At 42.8% G+C, this 27,497-nt stretch overlaps 2 protein-coding genes and 1 non-coding gene across 4 annotated transcripts; 2 read left to right on the top strand and 1 right to left on the bottom strand.

Annotated features, from left to right (window-relative positions):
* Nucleotides 1-437: 437 nt before the first annotated feature.
* On the bottom strand, nt 438-14,378 carry LOC103177777. Of its 2 annotated transcripts, none has more exons than XM_007892096.2 (9): nt 14,256-14,378; nt 12,703-12,950; nt 11,112-11,188; nt 9,765-9,853; nt 8,153-8,270; nt 6,902-7,038; nt 4,918-5,078; nt 4,060-4,177; nt 438-2,594 (listed from the first exon to the last, which is right to left on the bottom strand). In XM_007892096.2, the coding sequence occupies exons 2-9, from the start codon at nt 12,924-12,926 to the stop codon at nt 2,352-2,354; spliced, it is 1,167 nt and encodes a 388-aa protein (XP_007890287.2). In that variant the 5' UTR covers nt 12,927-12,950; nt 14,256-14,378; the 3' UTR covers nt 438-2,351. The 2 variants fall into 2 exon arrangements, with proteins under 2 accessions (XP_007890287.2, XP_007890288.2); XM_007892097.2 differs by lacking the exon at nt 14,256-14,378 and adding an exon at nt 13,714-13,741.
* Nucleotides 14,379-14,987: 609 nt separating this feature from the next.
* On the top strand, nt 14,988-25,929 carry cenph (centromere protein H). The gene is made up of 10 exons (XM_042334899.1): nt 14,988-15,037; nt 17,164-17,307; nt 18,093-18,148; nt 18,909-18,957; nt 19,414-19,485; nt 21,069-21,125; nt 22,401-22,464; nt 23,542-23,593; nt 24,615-24,775; nt 25,276-25,929. The coding sequence occupies exons 1-10, from the start codon at nt 15,033-15,035 to the stop codon at nt 25,363-25,365; spliced, it is 750 nt and encodes a 249-aa protein (XP_042190833.1). The 5' UTR covers nt 14,988-15,032; the 3' UTR covers nt 25,366-25,929.
* trnam-cau lies at nt 23,220-23,291 on the top strand. The gene has a single exon. It is a non-coding gene; the product is annotated as a tRNA-Met (tRNA).
* Nucleotides 25,930-27,497: the final 1,568 nt, after the last annotated feature.

Below are 27,497 nucleotides of genomic sequence, written 5' to 3'. Positions count from 1 at the left end.
TTATTGCCACCGGTAAAGCAATCCACCAATCAACTAATAACCAGGTTCCTACTTATTGCTAGGTAAACAGAGGCGTGTGGAGTAAAGAAATTTGCCTAATATTTTGCCACGAGTCACAGGATCCTAGAAATTATGGTAGAAAAAAAGCACATTCCACTTGGGGCTTTTATTTTAGACTTGCTGTGCTGTATCATTGGGAATGCTGTATGCACAAATTTAAGAAATGAAACAGGCATTGTGGGTGTTTACTCATCTTACTCAAGATGTACCTCTTTGACTATGCTTTTTATCATCTTTTTCCTCTCCCTATGCTCCCCCCCCACTTTGGTTCCTACCCACAGCTCGGGTGCCCAAGCGCTTTGAGATATCCTCCCCATATGAAAGGTGCTATAAAAATGTAAATTGTATAGCAATGTACTGACATTACAACTCCTTTAATTATGGGATGTTTAGACAATATAAAAACTACTTGTATTTATATAACGGACCCTCATGTAGGGTAGCGTCCCACAGTGCTTGATGTAGTATAATGTGCAGTATGTGTATGCACAGCACTTGTCCTTACTTAGGTGTCCAGTTTTGAAAAGGCAGCTGCTGGAGAAAGCTCTTTGATTCTGAGATCCTGGTGAGGCGTAGTTAGCAGCAACACAATAATGCCAAGGATCCAACACTAATAAGCCAAAAGGCAAATTACAAGCATTACATGTAGTGGGCTGTGTTTCACAGCTCAGTATCAGAAATCTTTTCAGTGACGGCTGAAAAATTGAACCACATAATACCAATTCCCGTCACATGACTGGAATTATTACTCAAACCTATGGATTAATCAAATGAAGGGAATTGCACAAAATCAAGACTAAAATAACCAAAAGCCAACAAGAACACAAATAAATGTTAATATTGCAATTATTACTAGAAGTAGAATCCCCAGAAACATCCACCATTGACAGTTTTTTTTCCACAGATATTACTCAGAGCTTTACATTTGAAACAGAAAAGACAATTACAAGCTGAGGGATTGTTGGCCATGTGTTGGGAAATTATTTCATGTGTTTCAGTTTTTCTGCTTTTTGGTTAACTTCCTAGCTGCCATATTTATTTATAATAGTCCTTACATTTTATATAGTATCCACAACATGGAAATGTTTGAGTGAATCATGAGTTTTCTATAATAATAAGTTGTTGAAACTATTATTTAAGCAAATGCAGTAGCCGACTTGCACAGAGCAAAGTTCCACAAGCTGCAATGAAGTGAACGATCAATTTTATCTGGAGGATTGTTAGCCAGAAGATTGCACTTGACAATGCAGTATTCCTCAGAAATGGATTGCAGTGTGAGCCAAAACAGCTGTGATAGACTTGTCTGGTCAATCGCATAAATGAAGGAAAGGAGGCCAGAACTGTAAGCTTGGCCCCAGGTTAGAAGATTCACATCAGGATTTTGAACCCATAGTTTAAACTGGCACTCCAGTTCTATGTGTGTATGGGGGGGAAAGCCCATGATAGGATACATTTATGAAGTTTGTAGGAGAAAGAACTTCACTGAATGAGAGCTTTATGTTCCTATAATTTCTGAATGAACTTGGCAATGTGAGCGTGTGCTATATCTTGAGCAGATAATTGTGGAGCTTTCTTCCCCTGGGCATCTTGGTTTATGTTCCCGCCTTCAAACTTACCCCAAAAGATTCTGGAATTGGCAATGTATCACAGTGTGACTAGGATATTGCTGGTACACTTAGCTGCCATGTTTACCGAGATAACTTTTATTTCTAGTTAATTCCATTCTCTACAGCACTTCAAGATAGTTGTCACACAAAGGCGATATAGAAATTGTCATTTGCATGAGTAAGATGTGCAAGATTTCTTTCATAATTAGATGTGGGAATCATTTCAAATTACTGGCCTGTTTATACAAAGAAAAATATTGCTTAAAATCTTGTATAAAGATATTGAATCACAAAATACTAATGTAAAACTTTAGCCCTGGAAGATCATTTTTTTTGGTATCTTATTTTTAGACGAGGCTACATTTTTATTTATGGAGACCAGCAAATGAGTGATAAACCCAAGGAATAAGACTATTCTCGAATTGACCACAATGGAGGTTAATCGAGTTGCTTGTTGTTAAACAACAACAACTTGCATTTATAGAGCGCCCTCCATGCCGGGTGGCATCTCAGAGCGCTTAACAATGGCGGAGGTCTAACCAGGGGGAGGGGGAAGGTGACTGTAGGCGTGGTCAAAGAGTAAAGCAGATTACATACACTAAATGTAATGTGGATTACAGTTAAAACTCAGAATAGCAGTGTAATACAATCATTTTGGAAGAAGTTAAAAGCACAGTCGTTTGTTCAAGAAACTCGTGGCCTGCTGTAGATGTCCTTCAGTGCCAGTAAAAGCTTGATGACTGGTGTGCACAGTGCAGTAATGATTGGCAGGCTATAGTACTGAAAATAAAAGGAGACATCGTGGACTTTTACTAAGCCGAAGATGTACAAAGTTCCACGGGTTGTTGGAGGAAGGCATCGGAATCGCCAATAGGTGACAATGTTGTGGTAAGAGCGAAGGTCCAGGCCACTCGTAGCTAGTTCAGCCTGAAATGTTATACAAAAGTATGCTTTAGTTACGCGTGGTTTTAGAAACAGCATAAATTACATATTTTCAATACAAGACTCACTTGCATAGTTAATTCATAGAAACTTACAGCACAGAAGGAGGCCATTGACCCATCGTGTCTGCTCTTTGAAAGAGCTATGCAATTAGTCCCACTCCCCCGCTCTTTCCCCAAATGCTTACAATTTTTTCTGTTTCAAGTACCTATCAAATTCTCTTTTGAAAGTTAGTATTGCATCTGCTTCCACAACAACTTGCACTTATATAGCACCCTCCACGCAGAGTAGAGACTCAGTGCACTTAACAACACCAACAAAATTACATATATATAGCGCCTTTCACGTCGGGAAGACGTCCCAAGGCCCTGCATATATAGAGTTACGGACCCGAGCTGAGGGGTGGGGGGGAAGCAGGGAGATTGAATGCATGGTCAAAGGAGGGTCTTGCAGGAGGCAAAGGAGGGGGCGAGGTGGAGGGACTGCGGGATGGAGTTCCAGCGGGTGGGGGCAGAATGGTGGAAAGCCCATCCGCCAATAGTGGGGCGAGCAAGGCAGGGGACGTGAAGCAGGCCAGAGCCCGCTGAGCAGAGAGAGCAAAATCTTCCTTTTCAACCGTGCTTACGGTTACCTTCCTGCTTCCACCCGACTCGGAGCCTGACTCTGAGTTGGGTGGGGGCGGGGAGGTGACTGTAAGCACGATCGAAAAGGAAGATTTTCAGACAGGACTTGAAAAAGGGGAGCGAGGGGGCAAGGCAGAGTGATTGAGAGAGAGTATTCCAGAGTTTTGGGGCACAGTGGCTGACCTCGAATGGTGGAGCAGGGGGTTCGAGGGACAAGCAGGAGGCTGGTGCCAGTCGAGCGGAGGAGCTGCGTGATGGATTGGCCAACCTTTCATGCAGTATATTCCAGATCGTAACAATTCGCTGTGTAAAAAAAAAATGTTCTACTTATCTCCCCTCCGGGTCTTTTGATTCTAATTGGAAGAATCTGGGGAAGAGCAGAGTTTTCAGCTGCACCTTCCCTGAAACAAACTCATTGTGTTCTGGCTTTCCAGCTACAGTACCAAAAGGGTTATTCAAAATTGCATCGAATCTTGAACAATCTCAAAAAAAGCCTTCAGAGCATGGCCTTAAATCGTGAAAATAATGTTTGATTTCAGTATTCATTTTGAAGCTAGCAATTTGTAGTCTTAAAAAGGGAATCTGCTGCATCCAAATGCTTATGTAAGGTCAGTGTGTGCATTGCCCTTCTCCCCTCCCCACTCCCGCCCCATCTTAAAATGTTTCAGACAATATAGCCACATGCACCAGTGGAAAACACTTTAGAATTAAAAATGTATACATTTATAAAGAGTTCCATTGCAAACCTGACTGTTTGTAGCTAGCGCCAAATATACATTGTGTTGAAAAGATCATAAAGCAACTATAAGGAACAGTAAATACTGTACCAGTTCCTCTATCAGTCTGTATACGGTGCCCTCAATTCCACGTTCCAAGTGATGTGCAGCCACCAGCAGCTTTATCATGAGAAATGTCCAGGTTGAAGTGACCATCAAGAGAGTCACCCTATATGCAGAACAAAACGTAATAAGGTACAATACTAATGCTCACCTTCTCTTCCCTGCACCCTGCCCTCCCCCCACCTCCACTCCACAAGAAGGAAAACTCTATTGTACCAGACTTGGTAGGACTGGACTGCCCTTCTAGCTGTTGCTCATCTTCAACTATACATCCCTTCACACCCTAGCACCTCTGTATCCCTGTGATCTTCTCATACCCACTCTTATGCAGAAAGCGGCCAGCTTCCTGGCCATCAGATCATCATTGATGTCACTTCAATGCAGGTTGGACATATGTGCACAAACCTCCTTGTATTTTAAAAACCTGGTCATCAGGTTAATGCCGTCATCACTTCCTCGGTGCAGGAAGGAACAGCAATAGTAACCTGATGACCCGGAAGGATCTTGTTATTGAAAGTGTGCAGGAATCCAGCTGTTCCTCCTTAAAAGCACAACTGTATTATAACTGTATTAAAGGAACCTTAACAGGATTTTAGTGTAATTTGACATTTTGATTTGGAAGGACATATAAACCAAGTTAATTGGTAGAAAGACTGTAGGTGTCTTTGAAATAGCAATGGCAGGGCAGTCCTTTTACATCCACCTGTGTCACTGATGTCACTTTCTGCAGGTTGTGTAGTTGGAAATATTAGCATTTCCAGTGTAGCACGAGTCCACAGTATAGTCATGCTATAAACTGCAGTTTATCTGTATGTCACCTTTATAAATCAAGAGAATAAGACGTACCAGATTTTGGTTCTCTTTGGAGTAAGTCTGCTTTTCTTAATCATGTTGTCCACCAGGTAGTAAAGCAACATTCCTATTCCAGCAATGTACATCATTACGTACAGAATATAGGTCACATGAGCTCGGTGCAAGGATGTTTCAAAGTTCCTCTGGATGTCATCCTGTCAATTAAAAATTGTATATGCCAGTAAAATATTTGAACACTTCAGGCTGACGCCAGAGAAATATGTCCTTCAAAGTGCCATTCAGTAAGTTATCGTGATAGCAACCTTAACAAATCAAGTTCAAATTCTAGTCTTGATAGTTTCCTACATTTGCTTACAAATATAGTCACTACGCTTCGTAGTAAATCCAACAAAGCACTTTTGAGACTAAGATTTAACACAAACCAGCCTGGCTCAGTTGGAGGTGTGGTCTTTCGGATAACACGTTAAACCGAGGTGCCGCCTGCCTGTTCAGGTGGACATTAAAGATCATTCATTTCATGGCCGTTTGTGGGACATTGCTATGCATAAATTGGCTGCCACGTTTGCCTACAAGATACAGTCACTGCACATTTCTGTGAAATCTTATGAAGCACTTTGAGATGGCTTCAGGACATGAAAGGCACAAGCAAGGATTATTATTACTACACCAAATGCATCAGTGCCCCCCACTGACAGGAAATTCTTACCATTGGAAATCATCATCATCATAATAATAAACTAGTTGCAGTAAGAATTTCCTGTCATTAGGGGGCACTGATGCCTTTTCTGGCCATTCATTGTATGAGGTTGTAAAGTTTTAATAGAACTACATTAAACTCCCGATAAGAAGTCCCAGGTTTAACTTGTCACTACTAAAGTAGCCAAGCTGTCTATATCAGCATCTGCTTCCCATGCAAAATATTAATAAGGGACTCCACTTTCCTGGTCACTCCACTTAACACGTAACAAGTCTCATTCTAGAAATTCTTGCAAGTACTTACTTCGGATAACTCGTCCTATAAGATGGGACTTACAATTGCAGAGACCTCCTGCTCAATCCTGTGACAGAATAGGGCGAGAGGCCCCAGTGCAATCCAGACCAGAGGCCTCTACAATACATCTGAGCATGTGCACCCGTGACTAACGTTACTGAGAGAGGCATGATTCAGCCAGTCACCGAAGCTGAGGAGGTGTAACTACATCACACAAGGCATTATACGGCGTCTCCGGGGGACATGGTACAGTAATTTCACCGTGTTGTACTTGTGATAAAAACACTGACTTGTAGACCTTAATGCACTGCATGAATCTTTAATGCAGAATTAAGAACACCACAGATATTTGAGGAATCAAGATACTGTCATGTCAATCACATGAAATTAGATCATAAAGTAGCTGGAAGCTATTGGAGTAAATGGCCAAGTCTTGGATTTTATCCATGGAAATGGAAAATGATGGTTAAAATGATTAACTGTCGTTTCAGATTTTGAGATTTTCTATTATTAATAGTGTACAGTTGGTAGTATTCATCTCTGAGTCAGAAGATTTGTGGATTTCAAGCCACACGTTAGGACTTTGAACACATATTCTAGGTTGACACTCCAATACATTCCTGGGAGCATGTTGCATTATCAGAAGTGCTGTCCTTTGGATGAGATGTTAAACCGAGGTTTTGTCTGCCGGTTTAAGATCCCATGGCATTACTCAAAAAGAGAAAGGAGATTGTGCCAGTGTCCTGGATAACAATCCCCCAGATAAAATTGATCATTTATTCATGGCTGTTTGTGGATATCATTGTGCATAAATGGCTGTCAATTCACCTGCAAAAGTCATACACGCTACACTAAATCAAGTAAATCGCTTTGAGCCAGGTCAACGACATGTCAAGGCATATCAGAAGCAAGGATTTTATTATTATAGTATAACAAGATTTCATCCTTTCTGAATGAAACATTTGCACTAGTGAATCATCCCCATTCATGAATCTCACACTTTTTTTTTTAAATGTACAAACTCACCATCAGCTTCCAGAAATGCTTGTGCCACCTTACGAGTGACTGGTTGAGTGCCGATCCTGACTGGCTTATAATTGGATGGTGCCCATGGAATGCCCTCACTGTCCTGGCATAGTGATCGAGGCTCAACAGCAGAGGCCCTGAGTGCAGAAGCAAGTGGTTTAAAAAGAGAGCACTTAAATTGTTATTAATGCATCATTGTTAAAATAACTCAAAGCACTTTGCAGTAATTATTGTCAGGTGTAGTATCTGTTTTTCAATACAAACACGCAGCCATTTACAAACTAACATGCTCCCATATCCCATGCAGTGAATGCTCTGCCCCAGAAAGCTGTAGAGAAGCAATCAATAGTGATGTTTAAAACAAAGATAGTCAGATAACTGGGTAGTAGAGGACTAAAGGTTATGGTGAAAGAACAGGGCATTGGATTTAGGATTAAAAGATCTGCCAAAATCCAGTAAACTGATGGGAAAGACTCAATAGGCTGAATGGCCTTCTCTTATTATTGTTTACCTAAATTGCTGTGAATAACCAACTAACTTGGGAGTATTGTTGACCATTTTAAATGAATAGGATCTTTGACGTGCACCAGAAGGAATGGCAGACAGGACTTTGTTTTATTGTCTTATCCAAAAGATGACGCCTCTTTCAATGCAGCTTCCCCCAGTGCTGCATTCAAAACTCAGCCTAGATTCCACAACCTTTTGAACCAGAGGCAAGAGTGCTATCAAAAAAAAATCAATAGATCAATCCTATCTCAATTGTTTAGAACTTGAATCAGATGAGAAAAGTCATTCTCCTGAGCTCAGAGCTTCATTTCCCCCCCAAAAAGTTATTTCCTACTTGCTAACGTCTAATAAAATCTCTGTGATATGTGCAGATTCTTTAGCCACATCACAGACTAACCTTTAGAAGAAAAAAAGCTGTGTGGTGAAGTGTCACAGTGAAGGGTTGATGGAGAAGGGAATATTGAGTGTAGGAAAGGAATAGGTATAGAAGCTTGTGTGAATTATGAACACTAGCACAGACCAGGTGGATCGAATAACTCAATTTACCTCTATGGGCTGTGTTCAAATTTCTTGGATTAATATTAGATTTTTATTGTTTACATTTATAAGTGAGATTTACAGTGACTACCTTTTATCGTAAAATGCTGTGCAGTGCTTTGAGACATTCTGATAACATAAGGTACTTTATAGGATGCAAGGATTATTATCAGGACCTTCTGGGATCAAAAGGAATACTGTACGTACCGTGCAAGTATTTAAACAAGAGGAAAACTGAAAAACATAGCAGCAAAGATAATAAAGTCACGGTGACCACTTCTCCTTTACTCAGCCTCATATTATCCATCTCTGGCCATAGACTGACCTGCAAACGCAAAAGTTAATTGTTTGATCAGAAAGTGGAGATTTGATAAATTACTCTCATTATGCCTCTGAATTGACTTTTTGGGGGGTGCGGGGGGAACTATAATTTGACTACACGAGTTCTGAGGTTGCTCCCCCCACTAGAATTAATACTACCTCCTGCTGTTGGGTCTTTGGATACTAACCAACTGAAACAAATTACATTTGTATAGCATCTTTCCCATCGGGAAAACGTCCCAACTATATCAGAAAGATTGTTTTTAAAAAAGATTCTTCTAGGATATATTTTCCCATGCTGGTGCCAACCAATGGGCACTACAATGTTTATCGTATGATCATAATGACTTGCACCGTATCACATTGAAACATCTCAAAATGCTTCACTGGATTTTACTGTAAAGTGTAGTGACTGTATTTGCACACACCAATGTCCCAGAAACAGCAATGAAGTGAATGACTAATTTTACCTGGGAATCACTAGCCAGGACACTGGAATTAACTCCCTTCTCTTTTTGAATAGTGTCATGAAACTTTTAATGTCAACCTCAACAGGCAGACATTGTTAAACATTTTTAACATCACATTTGAAGGACAGCGCTCTCGACAATGCAAGGCATCCTCAGCATTGCATGGGGGTGTCAGCCTTCGAGTTAAAAGTTCTGATGTGTGAATTGAACATACAACCTTCCGAGTCAGTGGCAAGACTGCTACCAACTGAGCCAAACTGCACCTTTATTTATACCTCCAATACCCAACTCTCTTTCGAGGCAGATTTTCCACTGAACCGCAAAACTGCAGAAAATCTTTGAAAGCAAGTCTGAATTTAAGATGGTCTTTGAAAGTTCCACACAATCTTACATTTTAAGACAATAGCCTTGATCCTAAGAACATGAGGCATCTTGGGCCAGAGATTGCTTTATTTCTACCAATGCTGTTAATGTCTACACTAAGAGTTTCTTTCCACTTTAAAAACCTAAATAAATAAATAATGACAGAAGTCTTGTCACTGGCTGTGGATTTAGGATTTCAGAATTTTAAAATGACATGAACCTCAATTTGGATTCTTGCAAAGGAACATTTATGGCCTCAATTTCCTCCCAAGTCATTAGGTGCTGAACCCTGAAATTCCACTAAGTCTTAGCCTGCAAACACACTGCACCTTCCCCAAGTCTTTCTGCACCCAAAGAAAGGAAGAGGATCTGCTCCTCTTCCCAATGACAGCATTTCATCACAGCCACTAGAAGGCAGGCGTTTTGCAAGGGGGAATCTCCCAATTCCAGATTAAAAGTGGCTGGATCCCAATCAGCTTCTCCCTGCAACAGCAGACATGCAATCTGTAATTCATTGTGTGGGTTAAAGCTTACCACTCCAATGAGTTTAACAGTAAAGTGCATCTATGTCTGTGTAAACATCCATCCACATTAAACGGCAACTTCAGTCTTCAGATGATATGTAGGCTATCATGAAGAAAAGTTTACAGCACAGTCATACGTACCCCTCCTCCCACAGGAATCTTATCCACTGAAGATTTGGCCTTCAGATGTTTTTCCTGTAAAATCTCTCTTTTCTGTTGAAGACATTGACCTGTTCAAACCCACCAAAAAAAAGGTAAGAGACCTTTTCTCTTGTCAATTTTCAACATCAGTACTTTTTGCATGCTTCCATAGCACCCTTCACGTCAGGAGGACGTCTCAAAGCATTTCACAGAGCTGACTGGGAGTGTGAGCTGGGGGGTGGGGGGGGGGAGGCAGGAGAAAAGGTAACCAAAAGTGTGATTTGGAATTGGGATTAGAGAAGTAAGGGCTAATGGATGAACAAGTGTGACCCTAGCCTCAATGGGCTGACACCTCTTCTGCTGTAATTTCTGATTGTTTTCTCCCAATTGCACTTACTGTTTCCGGGGTAACAATTTTGCAGGCACCAGGAGAAGGAGCCTTCTGCTTCCTGCCCCAATAAGTCACCTATCATATTAAAGCTGGATAGTGTGTGCTAAAGAACTATTTGACCCCATGGGGGGGGGGGGGGAGGGGTGGTAGAGGAATCACAGACAAACTGAGAAATTAAGACATTAACTTTCACCCAGCAGGGATCAGCATGTAATTAGGTGCAAGGACCATGGCTGATTTCCTCTCGCATCAGCCCATGGCACTGACATTAATTCTAATGCCCCAACTGTAGGCCTAGTTGAGATCAGCTAACTTGAGATAAATCAGGAATTCAACCTGGGGCCTTCTGGTCTACATGATCTTTACCCACTAGTCCAATGGCAGTCCAATAGGGGAACTATTAAAGACTTCTCAGATTTACTTCGGACCCCACAATTTGGCAGACAATGGCTATGTTTTGTTATACTTGTACGATTCTAAATATTAGAGAGCAAAGTGCAGGTAATAGGAGAAAATACCAACTCAATTGGAAATTGGGATTATGTAGTAAGCTCCAATGGATGAACAAGCATTAGCACACCCTCAATGGGCTGAATGGCCTCATTTAAAATGTCTAGTCTTATGAACAAACATCTATTTTTGAAAATCATGTATTGAACGCAGACACATTTTGGGCATTCACTGAAATCCTAGCAACAACCCTGATATAGTTCAACAACAACTTACACTGATATAGCGTCCTCCAGGCAGGGTAGAGTCTCAGAGCGCTTAACCGTGGCGGGTGGGGGGGAGTGACCATAAGCACGGTCGAAAAGGAAGGTTTACAGGCTGGATTTGAAAAAGGGAGAAGGGGAAGGCGGTGGGGTTGAGGGAGAGTTCACTCTGCATTTAAGCCCTCAGGATACTGTAGATATCTAAAAAGTTTATATAGTTACCTTATTAAATTAACAACCCACCTGGTGTCATTCTAAGTATTGCGAGATTAGGACTGACAGGTTTTTCTGGTACTTTATGGTGGTTTTCAACATTGGAGCTGTTTTATAAAAAAAAAACTTTTTAAGAAATTCATACACTACAAAACTTTCGAAGAAGTTTTATCTATCCTTCAAGTTAATAATCCTTACATTTTTTAATTTGATACAGCAGTTTTTCATGTTGGGAGGATGTCTCAAGCATTTACTGTGAAGTAGTAACTGTATTTTATAGCAACGCGGCAGCCAATTTGCACACAGCTATCAGATTTTTGGCCAGGAACGTCTTTCTCTTTTGGAATAGTATCAATGAGATCTTTAACATCCATTGCAACAGGCAGATATGACCTCATCTGAAGGATTAGCACCTCCAAAATGCAGCACACCCCCAAGTCTGAATTGAAGTCTAAACTCAGAGGCAGGAAAGCGACCCAACTGAGCTCATTAGACTAATCTATGTTGAAACATTATTAATAATGCTACACAGGAACCTTGAAAAGTGAGGCTTTCCTTGATTTGATGATTTTTTCAACAAATCAAGTACCAACATGATTTACAGTCTGAGTTCTTAAGAAATTCAGCACACTTTCTGAGGGTAATATTCCAATGAGATATCCAACTGGCATGTCATTACATTAGCTAAGCCTGTGCTGAATGAAAGCAAAGCAACCTCCAAGCACTCAAGAGAGGGATATGTGAAATGGGGACATAGTCCCGAGGTAAAACAATCCAAATTGCTTGCTGTCATCTGAAGAAAGCGGTGGGGCAGAGTAGTCAGCAACCGTAGATTTAATCAATAATATATATATAATAATAATAATCCTTGCATTTGATATAGCGCTTTTTCACGTCGGGAGGACGTCCCAAAGCGCTTCACAGAACACACTGTAAAGTGAATTGACTGTATATTTGTGGGCGAACGCGGCAGCCAATTGCGCACAGCAATGTCCCACAAACAGTCGTAGATTGAAAATGACCAATTTAATTATTGTTTTTGGTTTTTTGGAGGGATTATTATTAGGCGTGTGGAGTAAGGAAACTTGCCCAAGGTTTCGCCCTGCCTGGAATTGAACTCAGGTCTCTCGCTTACAAAGCGAGTGCTCTAACCACTGAGCTACAGGACTCCAAAAAAAAATATGGAACGCTTCACGAATTTGCGTGTCCATTAGGACTGATAATCAATCCATTATATCACAGGAAGGAACAAAAAGTCCAGGGACATCTGATTATCATGTATAATTAGTTTACAGTTTCACCTTTCTAAACTATCTGTACAATAATTGCCCCCTTTCTATCAAGGCAATGATTATTGGTGGGATTAGGTTGGCAAGCACCGTCTACTTTCCAATAAGGAAATTTGAGTGGGATTCTTGGCAGATCGTTTTTTTAAAAAAACATCTGGGTCTAAGGCCAGTTGTTTTCCTTCATGTTGCATTGAGTGTAATTTTCTTGTTCAAAGCACCCAAAATTCCTTTGGAGTTTTCAAATTGCTTAGAGGCTCCCCTGGGACTGCAGAACTGATTTAGATTGTTGAAGCTTGTCTGAAAGTTTTTCCACATTCAACGCATATACTTACATCAGGTGATTAAGTGCTTTGGAGATCAGTGGTGTAACCATCCGCTGTCGTGGAGTAAATGCATCTTTACTTTTATCAACAGGAAGTTTCCAGATTTTCTTTCTACTCTCAGTTTCAAAGAGATGCACAAGTCTCCCTTTCACTCCTGCTCGGAGATTTTTACATTCCTGATATGGAGGACTATCTGATTCTTGAAACTTGCTTGATCTAAGAGTACGAGGCATTGTGTGGCACTGTACTTACTGAACCTAGAAAATACAAAGGTTGGATTATTTAGTCTGATTCAAACATAGTTCACTATTTTATCCTTAGCAATTTCCTCCCCTCTCCAAGATAACAGACCACTTTATGTTCCACTGGAGCAGTATCACTGGAGCAGTATTCCATAGGTCCCTCAATATTACACCCAAAGCCGAGGGGATCCACTCAGCTGCCTCTGCCCTTCTGTCTACTAACCCTTCCCCGTCTCTCCCTCACATCCCGGCCCCTACCCATCCCTCCCTTCACACTTTCTATCCTGTCTCCCACTCCTCTCTCACCACTGCTATAATCTGCATGAAATCGACCACCTGCTCCCTCGACCCCATCCCCACCCCGCTCCTTAACTCTCAGCTCCAGCTCCTTGCCCCTCTACTCACAGACATCATAAACCATTCCCTGTCCACTGGCACCATTCCCACCCCTTTAAAAATGTCCGTCATCACTCCTATCCTTAAAAAACCCTCCCTGGACCCATCCCTGCTCTTAAACTACCTTCCCAACTCCAACATCCCTTTCCAACGAGTCATTGCTTCCCAGCTTCGCTCCCTCCTCTCCCGCCATTCCCTTCACAAACCCCTCCATTCGGGTTTCTGTGCTGTCCATAGCACAGAAACAGCTTTGGTCAAAGTGACAAATGACATTCTGTTCATCTGCGACCGGAGCTCCCTTTGCCTCCTCATCCTCCTCGACATCTCTGCTGCCTTCAACACCGTTCACCACTCTATTCTCCTCCACCGTCTCTCTTCTCACCTCAACCTTCACGGTTCTGTCCTTGAATGGTTCAGATCCTACGACTCACAATGTCTCCACTTCATCTCCACCCTTGACTCCAGGACCAAGGCTGTCCTGACAGAATGTCTGTCAGACATCAAGTCCTGGATGAGAGCAAACTTTCTACAGTTGAACATCAACAAGACTGAGGCCCTCCTGATTGGCTCCGTCAGCGCCTCCTCACCTCAGGCGCTGACGGATCACCATCCGAGGCGCACACCCCACCCTCCCGCTGACCCAGTCCGGAACCTTGGGGTCTTGTTTGACCCTCAACTATCCTTTCTATCCCCACATCCGTTCCATGTCGTTCTAAATCTGCTTTTGACTGTCCAAGTCCAACAGATTTTTTTTTCAAACATGAACCTCCTCGATCTCTGCTTCTTATCATTTTTAAGACTTGGGGGTCATATTCCCGTTGACTTTTTTGTGTCTCTCTCTAACGCGAACAAGTTCTCGATTGGTCTAACGCCAACTCACAGGATCGCCCTCACTGTCCGGCGCTGCCTTATCCCCGTTCTTACCACAATTCCTCTCCTGGAGCCGCACACGGCGGTGGCACCGCTTTGACCCTTCAATCTTAGTGCACAACTTGCATTTGCATTGCATCCTTCAGGGCCGCCTCGGAGCGCTCCCCCCGCCCCCGATCCCCCGCCGCCCCCGATCCCCTGATCCCCCGCCGCCCCTGATCCCCTGATCCCCCGCCGCCCCCGATCCCCCGCCGCCCCTGATCCCCTGATCCCCCGCCGCCCCTGATCCCCTGATCCCCCGCCGCTCCTGATCCCCTGACCCCCCGCCGCCCCTGATCCCCTGACCCCCCGCCGCCCCTGATCCCCTGATCCCCTGATCCCCCGCCGCCCCTGATCCCCTGATCCCCTGATCCCCTGATCCCCCGCCGCTCCTGATCCCCCGCCGCCCCTGATCCCCTGATCCCCCGCCGCTCTGGTCTGACCGCCCCGATTCCCGCTTTAAATTCAAACGCCGCCGCTCCGGACCCGCTGACCGGCGCCTGAACAATCGAGTCCCGAGCGACGGCGTTCACCCACGCATCGAAGCAATCGACTTTCGACTGGCCGCCCTGGTGTTTGTCAGAGGCGCGACCGCGGCGCGAGGCGGCAGATTCGGTTTGGGCGCCTGGACCAATCGGGCGGCGGATCCCGGTGATTGGTGCAACTGACGTGTCCGCTCACCAATAAACACGCGGACTTCCCTACAGGCCCCGCCCCCCAGCTCGACCAGCCGCCCAATAGCCAGGCGGGGTGGTGGGCGGGACCTGTGAGGCCGCGCGAGCAGCTGCTGAGATGGAGTAAGTTGGAGCCGCCGCGGAGTCAGTTAGAAACGTTAACAGAGGGGGTGTGAGGGGGAGCAGAGGGGGTGTGAGGGGGGTGTGAGGGGGGGAGCAGAGGGGTGTGAGGGGGGGCAGAGGGGGTGGGAGGGAGAGGGAAGCAGAGTGTTGGGAGGGAGGGAGGGAGGGAGGGAGGGGGAAGCAGAGGGTGTGTGTGTGAGGGAGGGGGGAGCAGAGGGGGTGTGTGAGGGAGGGGGAGCAGAGGGGGTGTGAGGGGGGGGAGCAGAGGGGAGTGAGGGGGGCAGAGGGGGTGGGAGGGAGAGGGAAGCAGAGTGTTGGGAGGGAGGGAGGGAGGGAGGGGGAAGCAGAGGGTGTGTGTGTGAGGGAGGGGGGAGCAGAGGGGGTGAGGGGGGGAGCAGAGGGGGTGGGAGGGAGAGGGAAGCAGAGTGTTGGGAGGGAGGGAGGGAGGGAGGGAGGGGGAAGCAGAGGGTGTGTGTGTGAGGGAGGGGGGAGCAGAGGGGGTGTGTGAGGGAGGGGAGCAGAGGGGGTGTGAGGGGGGGAGCAGAGGGGAGTGAGGGGGGGCAGAGGGGTGGGAGGGAGAGGGAAGCAGAGTGTTGGGAGGGAGGGAGGGAGGGAGGGAGGGGGAAGCAGAGGGTGTGTGTGTGAGGGAGGGGGAGCAGAGGGGGTGAGGGGGGGAGCAGAGGGTTGGGGGGGGGGAGCAGAGGGTTGGGAGGGGGGGGCAGAGGGGTGTGTGAGGGAGGGGGGAGCAGAGGGTTGAGAGGGAGGGAGAGGGAAGCAGAGAGGGGTGTGAGGGGGGAGCAGAGGGTTGGGAGGGTGTGTGAGGGAGTGGGGAGCAGACGGTTGGGAGGAGGGGCGGGTGAGCAGAGGGTGTGTGAGGGAGGGAGTGGGGAGCAGAGGGTGTGTGTGTGAGGGAGGGGGGAGCAGAGTGTTGGGAGGGAGAGGGAAGCAGAGGGGGAGTGTGTGTGTGAGGAAGGGGGGAGCAGAGGGTTGGGAGGGTGTGTGAGGGAGTGGGGAGCAGAGGGTTGGGAGGGAGGGAGAGGGAAGCAGAGGGGGTGTGTGTGTGTGAGGGAGGGGGGAGGTGTGGAGTGTAAACCCCGACAGGGACTGGAGCAGCCAAACGGCCTCCTCACACCCACAGCCTCTGTGAATCGTTGTAACTATTTTCCCTCTCTCTGAGGTCAGTCGCTCTCCCGCCATCCCTCTCCCGGGAGGGAGCATGTCTGGCAATCGGGATGTCAACGATGTAGGGCAGTGGTGCAGAATAATCACCGAAATAACAAAATAGCGAAGATTTATGCCACGACTCGAGACCTATTTTCATTCAAACATTTATTTTGTCGGCCAACCAAAGAAGTTGCTCACTAACTACTTGCTGTACTTTACAGTATATCCTGTGAAACGCTTTGCGACGCCTCAATGACGTGATAAGACGCAGTATCAAATGCAACGACAACAAATTACACTTGTACAGCGCCTTTTATTGTCAGAAAGATGTTCCGGGACGTTGGGCAATCGGGTTTGTTTGAGTAGGTAGTTGGTGTAGTCAAGCCGGGACGTAATGACAGCGTGGATCAGGGTCTCGGCGGCCTGCGGTGAGAGGCAGTGGCGGAGGTGGGCAATGTTGCAGAGGTGTGGAAAGGCGGAACGGGGTCACGGCACAAATGTGGGGTTTGAAGGATAGCTGAGGGTTGAAAAGGACCCCGAGGTTTCAGATTGCCGCGGTGAGGTGAAGAGTTTAGCCACGAATGGCGATAGTGAGGTGAGGAGGCGCTGCCGGGAGCCAAGCAGGAGGGCCTCCGTGTTGCCAACATTGAGCCGGAGGAACTCGGTTCTCGTCCAGGACTTGATGTCAGACAGACAATTAGCCAAGACGTCAATAGTCCTGCCCTGAAGTCGAGGGTGGCGGTGGCGAGATAGCGCCTCCACCCTTGCAAGGATTATTATTTGGGTGATTATTCTGCTACTTAATATGCAATGTATTGTCCCTGCCCTTTTTTTTAAAACTTGAGCATTATTTCTAATTCTACCTGTTGTTGCTGACATTTACAATTTTAAAAAAAGCTTCATAAAAATGAAACTTCTTTGCCATTCATCATTGATTAACTTGCTTGTCCCTATACTTTTAGAAACAGAACAGAGACCCATGTTCTCCAAGAACCTGGTAGCTCCCATGAGAAACAAGGGCAGCTGACAATTGACAACTTCCACTCAATGCCAAAAAATGTTCACGAAAATCCTACCTGTATGAATTCCATTGTAGACCTCGTGTGGTAAGTAGCAGCAATAATTGTTACCTGAACTTCTCGATATCACTTTTTATTAACTAGTGTCTTCTAATTTTAAAATCTTGTCTGAACCGTCCCAGATTTGTCTTCAGCGTTTTAAGCATCCAGATTTACCATCTAATTGTAAATATTCAGAAATGTAGATATCTTGATTTATTTGGGAATCTCAGTGTTTCTTCCTGCAGTCAAGTACTAAGTACGTGCAAGTTGACATAGCTTCTATCATGTAGGGAGGACATCCCAAGGTACTTAACAATCCTGGTTAAGCACCTGAGCTAGAGGTCCAGAGAATGACTGCAAATAGGCTAAAATAGGACTTTCATCTATCAGAGCAAAAGATGGGGAGACTGAAGCAGGCTGTTGTTCGCTGAGCAAATGGAACAGCAGGGTCATTACAATTTAAGGAGATTACAGAGATAAAGTTAGACTGGAGGGACTTAAAGGTGAAAATGAGTATCTTGAACTCAATCCTCTGGGGGATGAGAGCCAGTAAGAGCTGGGTGAGGATAGGAGTGATAGGCTCACAGAACCTAGTGTGAGAAATGACATGGGTTGCAGAGTTCTGGACAGTCTGCATCTTGTGTGAAGAAGAATTGAGTAAAGAAGTCTGGTGAGCAGAGCTTTGGAATAGTTGAGCCTGGATGTGATAAATGCATAGATGAGGGACATAGTCTGGAATGAGGATTTTAATTCAGTTGGTCCTATTACTGATGCACCCAACACAAAATGCATGTTGATGATCTCTTATGTGTATTCTTTTTCTCTGATAGGTTAAAGGACCAAATAATCCAACAGACTGTGGAACTCGAGACTCATGTGAAAGCTTGTAAGATATTTTGCATTGTATGTCAAAGTACACGTTGGTGAGCTTCAGGGCTGTCTAAATATTTTAAACTTATTTGATCAAATATATTTAATTGATTCTTAAATAATATTTGTGGTAAAATGTATGACTGAAATACGTCAGATGGTCTACCATAGACTGACTAAATACTCTAGTGCTCATATTGTAGCCAATTGTAGCAAATTTGATGTTAATCTTTATTTGTGTACTTCTTTTCCTGCCCTAGTTCCCTGGGCACCATTATCCAGTGAAGGAATCTAGTTTCAGATCTTTATTGAGGATGCTCTTCAAAAGGCCTTTTTACAGTGGTTTTGTGTTTTTGTGAGCAAGGAGGGACAACATACAGTTCTAGGTCTCACCTCAGTTGGGCATCTAATTATTGACTAACTTGTGACAATTCCATGCCCAATTTCTTTAGATATCCACGTACTAGGATATCTAAAACATGATAATTAGATTTTAGTGGCACATCAAATAACAACTGTTATGGTGACACTTTAAATATAGAGTTATTTCTTCATAGAATAATTTCTGAGATAATGACTTATGGCAGGTTGAAAACTTTGTACAAAAGATTATTAAATCCTTATTAAAAACAAAATAAATTATTAAGTCAGAATAAGGTAACGGTCACAAAACACTTCCTCTCTTGCCTTGGATCTAAATATGGTCAATAAGGGATTCTGTAATCTTGTATCCTTTAGATGTTAAATCTAATGAGTATCTGTTATTTGATTGTTAGGTGTTGAAACTAATACAGAGGCTACATCAGAAGGTGATCTGAAGGAAACGTACGTTTACACAGTTTACTATTTTATTAATTAAAATCAAATGTAGATTTTCTTTCAGTGCTTTTCTCAACTGTGGTTTTTAATATTGTTGTGCCATTTTCCAAATGTTTTGGATATCATGCGGAAACCTTAAAGCTGTTCTGCATACAGTAGTTTGGATGATTTGAAGTTTGAAATTCCACTTGGTTTTACCATTTTTTTGCAGAAAACAAGCTTCCAAATTAAGACTAAATTCAAAAATTGTTCACTTCCATTGTTCGTTGAATAGCCTGCTGCATTGATGGGGAGATGGCAGCAGATAGAGTTGTACATAATAGAAATATTGCTGGTTTAGTGCTTTTCATACACTAAACATTTAAAAATATGATGGACTGTAGATAAAATCTTTCAGGGTATGAAAAATAGTCTTAGTTGCTTGTGGAAAGATGGCTATTTTCTTCTTTTAAATCCTTCCAGAATTGAAATAATCGAAAAGGAATTAGAAGATGCGTCCGTTTCCTTCCAGAACAAATCTTTGATGTTACACAGGTATGAAATCCAGGTCTCTTAGAAAAGGCATTTGCATTTGCAGTGATTAGTGACAACTCTATTTTGGTTGTTTGTGATTCACTTAATTTAAGATTATCGTGTTGAACTGTGGTGTTGAAAAATGGCATAACCAACAGAATGTGATCAGCAACATATAGTGGAGTCCTGCAGAGTTCACTGTATGTTGCTGGTGCATATTAGAGCATTTGCCTCGCAAGCGAGAGTACCTGGGTTCAATTCCCGGGCAGGGCGAAACCTTCTGCAAGTTTCCTTATTCCACACACCTCTGTTTACCTAGGGGTAAGTAGGAACCCGGTTGTTAGTTGATTGGTGGATCGCTTTTCCGGGGGTAATAATCCCTTCAAAAAAATAAAATTAAGAATAATTTGGTCACTCAGTCCACGACTGTTTGTGGGACACTGCTGTGCCCAATTGGCTGCCGCATTTTGCCCTTAAAATATACAGTTAATTCCCTTTACAGTATATTCTGTGAAGCACTGAGCCGTCTTGAAGACGTGATAAGGTGCTATATCATATGCAAATATTATGATTATAGGGTATTTACTCCTGTGCATTATGCCGATTTGCAAGACCTTGGTTCTGAGGAGTTCTAGGGCTGGAGCTGAGGTTTACCAGTCAGCATGATATATAAGGGTTCACCTGGAGAAAATGCACTTTGCTCTCTGATTGTTCTGTTCAAACATTTTTATGCTCCCCCTATATCAGATCAGATCATCTCCCCACCTTATACACTAAAACCCCAGCTAGCCAGGGTTTTAGTGTATAATCACTTTATAATGTGACATTCTGCGTGTTTTGAAGGTTTATTTAAGAATATTGGCAGTTTACACAGCAACAAACCTCGACTATTCTCTATCAGGTTGACTCAGTTGGTTCCTTTTAACATCCAGGTCAAAGGTTGTGGGTTTAGGCCCCATTTGAGTTCACAACCTGACCAGTACTGGGGCAGTGGTGCGTGGTTGGAGGTGCCATTTTGTCAAATTGTCCAAGGTCTTTTAGACCTGGTCACTTGAGAGCCAATGGCTCAATGTGAAAAGAGTCCAAGTTCTCCCAGTTTCCTGGACAATCCTTCAAATTAACTGCCCTTCATCCTATTCATAGGACTTTCTTGGCATTAACGGCTGTTAGGTGTCCCAGAAAAGGGTGACTTGACTGTAATTACTGTAAAGCTTTAGAGCCATTTTGTTGTAATTCACTTCAGAGCTGTTTGTGGGACATTGTTGTGCCCAATGACGGCTGCTGAATTTGATTGAAATTTACACTTTTCAATAAACTCCTTTGACATATTTTGATGGGAAGCTGCTATAATCAGATGCAAGGATTATAACTATTGGGAGACAAAGATTTTTTTAAAATAAAAAGTTGCAAGTTTTAACCCTCAGCCTTAATGTGGCATGTTCCCACAGACATTGATTGCAACAGTCTTGCTTAAAATTATGACTGGACTATGTTGATGTTCAAGTTCTTGTCCAAAGTACAGCAGCAGGAGGAAACTGTGGGGGCTCTAAAAGAAACTTTCCAGTTGCTGTCCTTCTGAGGAAACATTATATGATGTTTTACAGGCTCCAGGTCACACATGCTCTCCGAGAACAAGCTCAGGAGGAAGATGCTGAAGGGAAGTAAGTCCAGTATTTTAAAGGCATTTTTTATGTAAACCTAGTTTGTCTCCATTTATGTGAACCCATCTAACATTTTTTATCCGTTTTCCTGTTTGGGAATTTTGTTATAAATAATTATCTTAAACGTACCCTTCATCACAGGACCATTTTGCATAAAAGGTTGTACTAAATCTATGAGTGTTTTGTAATGTAAGCATTCTGTAACTTAGGATCCAACAAGACCATGATGACATACAACAACAATTTTATATATATATATATATATATGAGTGTGTGTATATATATGTGTATATATATAACCTATTCCCCAAAGGCATAATTATATATATAATAATCCCTCCAAAACAAAACAATAATAAATTGGTCATTTTCAATCTACGACTGTTTGTGGGACATTGCTGTGCGCAATTGGCTGCCGCGTTCGCCCACAAATATAGTCAATTCACTTTACAGTGTGTTCTGCGTAGCGCTTGGGACGTCCTCCCGACGTGAAAAGCACTATATCAAATGCAAGGATTATTATATTATATTATACTGAGCACAAGAAGTGCATAGTTTCCATTGCGTTACATATGTCGATCCCATAAAAATATTGAGAACTATTGTGCAGGTCATGTTACGTTTGACCAGCACAATAGTGCTAGTGCTAGTGACCTGGAATGGAATTAGAAATAAAGATGGTACTAAACTCAAAGGCAGCTGTTAGAAGGCGGGTATATCACTGCGTTGCTCTTCCCACCTCAGTAGTTTAGCAGTGATAAAATTTAGCTAGAAACAAGTTTTCCTGACCTTGTATAAATCATTGATGTGGCTGATCTGCAGATGTTATTTAGATGTAATCAGGCTGTTTGACTTGGAGTATGAACAAGGAACGAGAAATCATGGAGTTGATATTAACGAGCATAAAACAAAACTTGAGAATTATATTTTTCTACAGAGTAATGGGTAGGCAAACACTAAAGTAATTGGTGCAGTAGTGAGCTAAAAAGGAACTTGATAAACTGAATAAATGTCTAGTTGGGGATGGGAATACTTCCGAGACAAAGATAGCTGGTGCATCCGTTAAAAGGTATTGTATGGGAACAACAACTTGCATTTATATAGTGCCCTTCACACTGGGTAGAGTCCCAGAGGGCTTAAGAGTTGGGGGTGAATAGCTGGAATGGATTCTGGAGTTTTGCTTTACAATGTTTGTTAATCAGTGGAGCTTTGTGCAGATTTCTAATTCTGATGGCTCTTGAAGACTGATTTTCGTTTGTTATATGATTCTTTTAGGCTGATAATGCAGACAATCAATAAGTCCGTGGAGCTCTGCTCTGAGATTGTAGCAAACCAGAAAGTAAGTACCATTGTGTGCATTACCATTTTTGTTTGGGAGGGGAGGGTCCAAGGTATTTTGGTAGCCATTTTGCTAGTGATGGGTCAGTATCATAGAATCGTACAGCACAAAAAGAGGCCATTCCTTTTTCAAACCTCTTCTGCTCTTCCTATATTCTATTTGGTTGCCTTCTGTATCTTGGGTTTGACATTTGTCATACGCCTCCTTTTTCTGCTTCATTCTAGATACAATTACCTTTGTCATCCAGGGAGGTTTGGAAGCCCTACTTTTCCCTTTTGTGGGAATGTATTTATTCTGTCCCCGAGCTATCTCATCTTTGAAGACTTTCCACTGCTCTTTAGTTGTTTTACCTGCCAATCTTTCTTTCACTTTGAGTCAATGTTTTGGATTGTGCTTTGATGTGCTTTTTTTCCCCAAAAGTCTTGTACAATTTTCGTTTTACCCAGGACATAATTTTCATGTAGAAGAAACTCTGGAAACATTCCTAGAAAGCAAACAAAATCATGTTCTATGTTTATTCCATCCAGTGGTATTCATTTGTAAATGATAGAGAGACATTCAGAGGCCTTGCTCTGCTAACATTTATACTTGATTTAGTAACCAATAGTTTACAAGTGAGGTTCTGTGAGATAAGTGAATGTTGACATTTTTACTGTAATCATTCACCATTGAAATGATTAAATTATTCCAGGATTACTTTGTACTTTAATGTTAAAACACCAGAAGAGACCTTTGTGTAAACACATTACTCCTGGAGTTCTGTAGCTCAGTGCTTAGAGCACTCGCCTCATAAGTGAGAGACCTGGGTTCGATTCCCAGTAGGGCAAAATGTTGGGCAAGTTTCCTTACTCAACACGCCTCTGCAGTAAGTAGGAACCCGGTTGTTAGTCAATTGGTGGATTGCTTTTCCAGGAATAATAATTCCTTCAAATAATAATAATATTATCACTTCAATCCACGACTGTTTGTGAGACACTGCTGTGCGCAATTGGTTGCCGCATTTTGAAGACGTGATAAGGCGCTATATAAATGCAAATATTATTATTACTGATTTTATGTTGCTTTGTTTTTTTGTAGGAAATCCGCACTTTGGAAAACAAAGTACTTGAAGTTCAAAAGCAGAGGCTAAGTAATTGAAAATCTATAAATCTTCACCAGATTCAATTACTGCACAGATAGGGAAACTTATATATTTTGTTTGACTATTATTGTGGTTCATCACCCCTTAATTATTCTTTAGTTATCCATACAATTATATTTGACAGGTAAGTGAGATTTTCCAACAACCACCCCACCATATATTTCCCTTAACAGTTTACAACTTGTTATTGTAAATTTTCTTGTGAACCGACTACACAGTAAATAACTGTAGAATACTCACTTTTTATGTTGGAATTTATTTCCACGGATTAGATGTGCCTGGGCATACATCTTGATAAGAATATGGGCACTCTGTTCCAAGACCTACTAATGCACCTTTTAGCCACCTGGCAGGAGCATAAGGTATTGCCTTCAAGTAAGCACACGTTCAATGTTTTTACCCTCTTCCTAGCAACCTCCTGCCAGCATGGATTGGGAAGTGAGCAGAGCAGAGAATTAAATCAGTGATGTGGTCCATTTTGTTTGTGCTCAAAAGGAGTCACTGTTGTATGCTTTCTTAGAAAATGTTATTTTTTCTTTTTATCTACCCTTCAGCGCCTTGGGACATCCTCCCGACGTGAAAGGCGCTATACAAATGTAATGTTGTTGTTCTTCTGCTTTCATCTGCTTGGGTATGGTACCTGGGATCTGGTTGCCCCCCTGGTCTCTAAATATTGGCACATTAATCTCACTGTGGCCATCATAATAGCCTTGCAAATCTCATTCTCATTTGTAGCTATTTGAGAAATCAGTGTGTGCAGGATTAAGGGTGTAAACTGATCACCTACCAAGTTCGCAGTGCTTCATAGCTCTGACGTTCTCTGTCTCTTTGCTGTACAATCATTGTCCCTGCAGATACCTCACACTTCCTTTTTCTCTAGAGGTACATAGCAATATGTGTATATCATAAACATTGGAAACTTCGTCCCATTTCCAATAAAACTAAAACTAGAAATGTTTTCTGTTGTTTTCATGGTATTGATGCAAAGAATCTTTTCCTTTTCTTTAAGTGTTAAAACAAACGATGCAAGATGTCTTGAAGGAAAGAAGGACTGAGAAGATGAAGCAGCAGCAGTTGCTACAAGAAATGGAAAATGAGCTTCCAAAACGTGCCAAAAAAAACTTATTAGAACATCTGAAGACTGTAACATTGATTCAAAATGTTTTACAGGTACAGGACATCAACTATAACTTCTGATCTGATTGTATCTTTAATCACCACCTCCTTAACCACCCCACCCCCAACCACACTCCACCATCTCCAAATCCCTGACTGTCCAGCGCCTTGGGATGTCCTCCATTGCCAAGCGGGCCTTCTGCCACTCTGCTGCACCCGCAGTCCCTCCACCTCGCCCCCTCCCTTACCTCCTTCAAGACCCGTCTCAAGACTCTTTGACTGTACCTTCGGTCACCCTCTTCCCCCGCGCCCTCCACCCTCCCTGATCCCGACCCCCAGCTCAGGTTTTCCTACATGCATTCATACAATAAGTGTAATTTGTTTAAATGTCAAAACTATCTTTCAAGGCTGAATGCTGAACTAGCACTTTATTTTTGAAAACGAGTCATCGAACCAAACTGCAAATCTGCAATTTGTTTAAAAATTGTGAAACAATACTTTTGTTTTTCTCTAAGATTATCTTAAATGTTTCTAAGTACTAAACTTTTTTGCAGGGTATCATTCTTGCCAGTGGAGTAAACTGGGCCAAGGATCCTAAATTAAAGGAACTTATTTTGCAACTGGAGAAGAATCCACTTGACTGAACACATTTAAGAACTTAATCGTTTCTGATACTTATGAGTGGGAAACGTTATAACCAAATCACTCCCAAAACTATTTTCTTGTACTTGAGTGGAAATCTTCACATTCTTTGACTTCTATTCTTAGTTTTAAACAAGAATTGTAAATACTCTGATTTTGTGTTGTATGCTAAAATAAAATGATTGTTATGGTGTTTTCATTTGGTTACAAGAGCTACAGTATTTGTGAACAATAATGTTTAATGGATTTTTAATGCCTGCAAGTTGTCATTATTTGTTGTTAATACTTAACAAATACTTAACTAACACTTAGTTAATACTTAGTCAATATGGCTTAGAGAGGTGAAGCAAGAATAAGATAAATTATTTCCAAATAAACCTTTTTTGTACTAATTTTCCACTATATCAAAATAAAACTACAATATGACTCTTGCTCCATTTTGGTGCTCCTGTTAAACTAGATCTGACTGCTGTTGGAATGTAAATGTTTCACCTGGGGGGCATGCTGTCGCTTCACGTTGTAGTATATTCTGTGAAGTACTTTGAGACGTCTGGAGGATGTGGTGGGGCGCTATATCAAATGTAAGGATTAATATAATAAATGAATGAATTAGTGTGGTCTGGAAAGAGGGATAATGAGCTAAGGTGATCGACTAATCACCTTAAACATTTTGATTGAAAAATACATTTGGACATTGCTGGTCTGAAAACATCTCACGAAACAAAGGGAAACAGGAGGTGCTTGGAGACACTGATTACATTAACACTCTAAGACCAGTATGACACGGACCCGAGCAGGGGGGAAATGGTGAGGGGAGGGAAGGGAGGGAACGAGGAGGGGGTCGAGAGGGGAGCTGAAGACACGGTCAAAGAGAAAGGTCTTGAGACCGGCCTTGAAGGAGGAAAGGGAGGAGGCGGCGAAGGCACTGGGGGATGGAGTTCCAGAGCCTCGGGGCTGAGAGGCTGAAGGCCCGGCCACCGATGGTAGGGCGGTTGGGGTGGGGGATGTGGAGCAGACCGGAGCCAGAGGAACGGAGGGTACGGGCAGGTAAGTAGGGGGATAGTAAGTCCCTATTGACACGACAACAATCCCCCCAGATAAAATTGGTTCATGGTTGTGGGACATTGCTGGACACACATTGGCTGCTGCATTTGCCTGCAGAATACAGTCACAACACTTTACAGTAAATCAATCACAAGGCACTTTGAGACCTACCCTTGGGGTGAACCACTCAATCAAATGCAAGGATTATTAAAATCTACAGTTGAGCAAACTTCAAAAGCCATCATGATCAGTTAATGTATATGTTATGGTCCTAATAATTGTCAAATAATCCTGTCTGCTTTTACTTTTCCTACCTGGCCTAGGACCAACAACATCAATAAATCTTTTTGCCAATTATAATGTTGATTCTTGCATTTGTTATTAGCATCTTTCACATTTGAAAGATGTCCCAAAACCCTTCACAGGATTTACTGTGTGGTGCAACTGTACTTGTAGATGAACATGGCAGTCCAGTTGTGTGCAGGGGTGTCGCACAAATGGCAGTGAAAGAAATGACAAATTATTTGGAGGATTGTTGGACAGGTCACGGGGAAAAACTCTCTGAATAATGTCATGGATCTTTAATGTCAACTGGAATCGGCAGATGGCACCTCCAGCGATGCAAAACACCCGAGCACCGCATTGCAGTGTCAGCTTGGAGTATGTGAATCCAAGTTCCGATGGGAGGCTTGAACCCGCAACCTTCTGACTCGAGGAGAGAGTGCTACCAACTGAGCCAGGCTGATCGTAATAATAATAATCCTTGCATTTGATATAACGCCTTATAATAATAATAATAATAATCCTTGCATTTGATATAGCGCTTTTCACGTCGGGAGGACGTCCCAAAGCGCTTCACAGAACACACTGTAAAGTGAATTGACTGTATATTTGTGGGTGAACGCGGCAGCCAATTGCGCACAGCAATGTCCCACAAACAGTCATGGATTGAAAATGACCAATTTATTATTGTTTTTGGTTTTGGAGGGATTATTATTAGGCTCTGTGTGGAGTAAGGAAACTTGCCCAAGGTTTCGCCCTGACCTGCTTGGAATTGAACTCAGGTCTCTCACTTGCAAAGCGAGTGCTC

Source organism: Callorhinchus milii, unplaced genomic scaffold, assembly GCF_018977255.1.
Source record: "Callorhinchus milii isolate IMCB2004 unplaced genomic scaffold, IMCB_Cmil_1.0 Scaffold1, whole genome shotgun sequence".
In the NCBI taxonomy this organism is placed as follows: domain Eukaryota; kingdom Metazoa; phylum Chordata; class Chondrichthyes; order Chimaeriformes; family Callorhinchidae; genus Callorhinchus; species Callorhinchus milii.
The sequence above is the reverse complement of the archived record's forward strand: the minus strand, read 5'-3'. Positions and strand labels throughout refer to the sequence as shown.

What these genes read in the sequence shown, in the direction of transcription:
- LOC103177777 (XM_007892096.2), bottom strand. Translation starts at nt 12,926, where the DNA reads ATGCCTCGTACTCTTAGATCAAGCAAGTTTCAAGAATCAGATAGTCCT. An exon ending in AATACTTAGAATGACACCAG is followed by an intron (nt 9,854 to 11,111) that starts GTGGGTTGTTAA and finishes GGGTTTGAACAG; the next exon opens with GTCAATGTCTTCAACAGAAA. An exon ending in AGATTCCTGTGGGAGGAGGG is followed by an intron (nt 8,271 to 9,764) that starts GTACGTATGACT and finishes TTGCGTTTGCAG; the next exon opens with GTCAGTCTATGGCCAGAGAT.
- cenph (XM_042334899.1), top strand. An exon ending in GAAGGTGATCTGAAGGAAAC is followed by an intron (nt 18,958 to 19,413) that starts GTACGTTTACAC and finishes AAATCCTTCCAG; the next exon opens with AATTGAAATAATCGAAAAGG. An exon ending in AAATCTTTGATGTTACACAG is followed by an intron (nt 19,486 to 21,068) that starts GTATGAAATCCA and finishes GATGTTTTACAG; the next exon opens with GCTCCAGGTCACACATGCTC.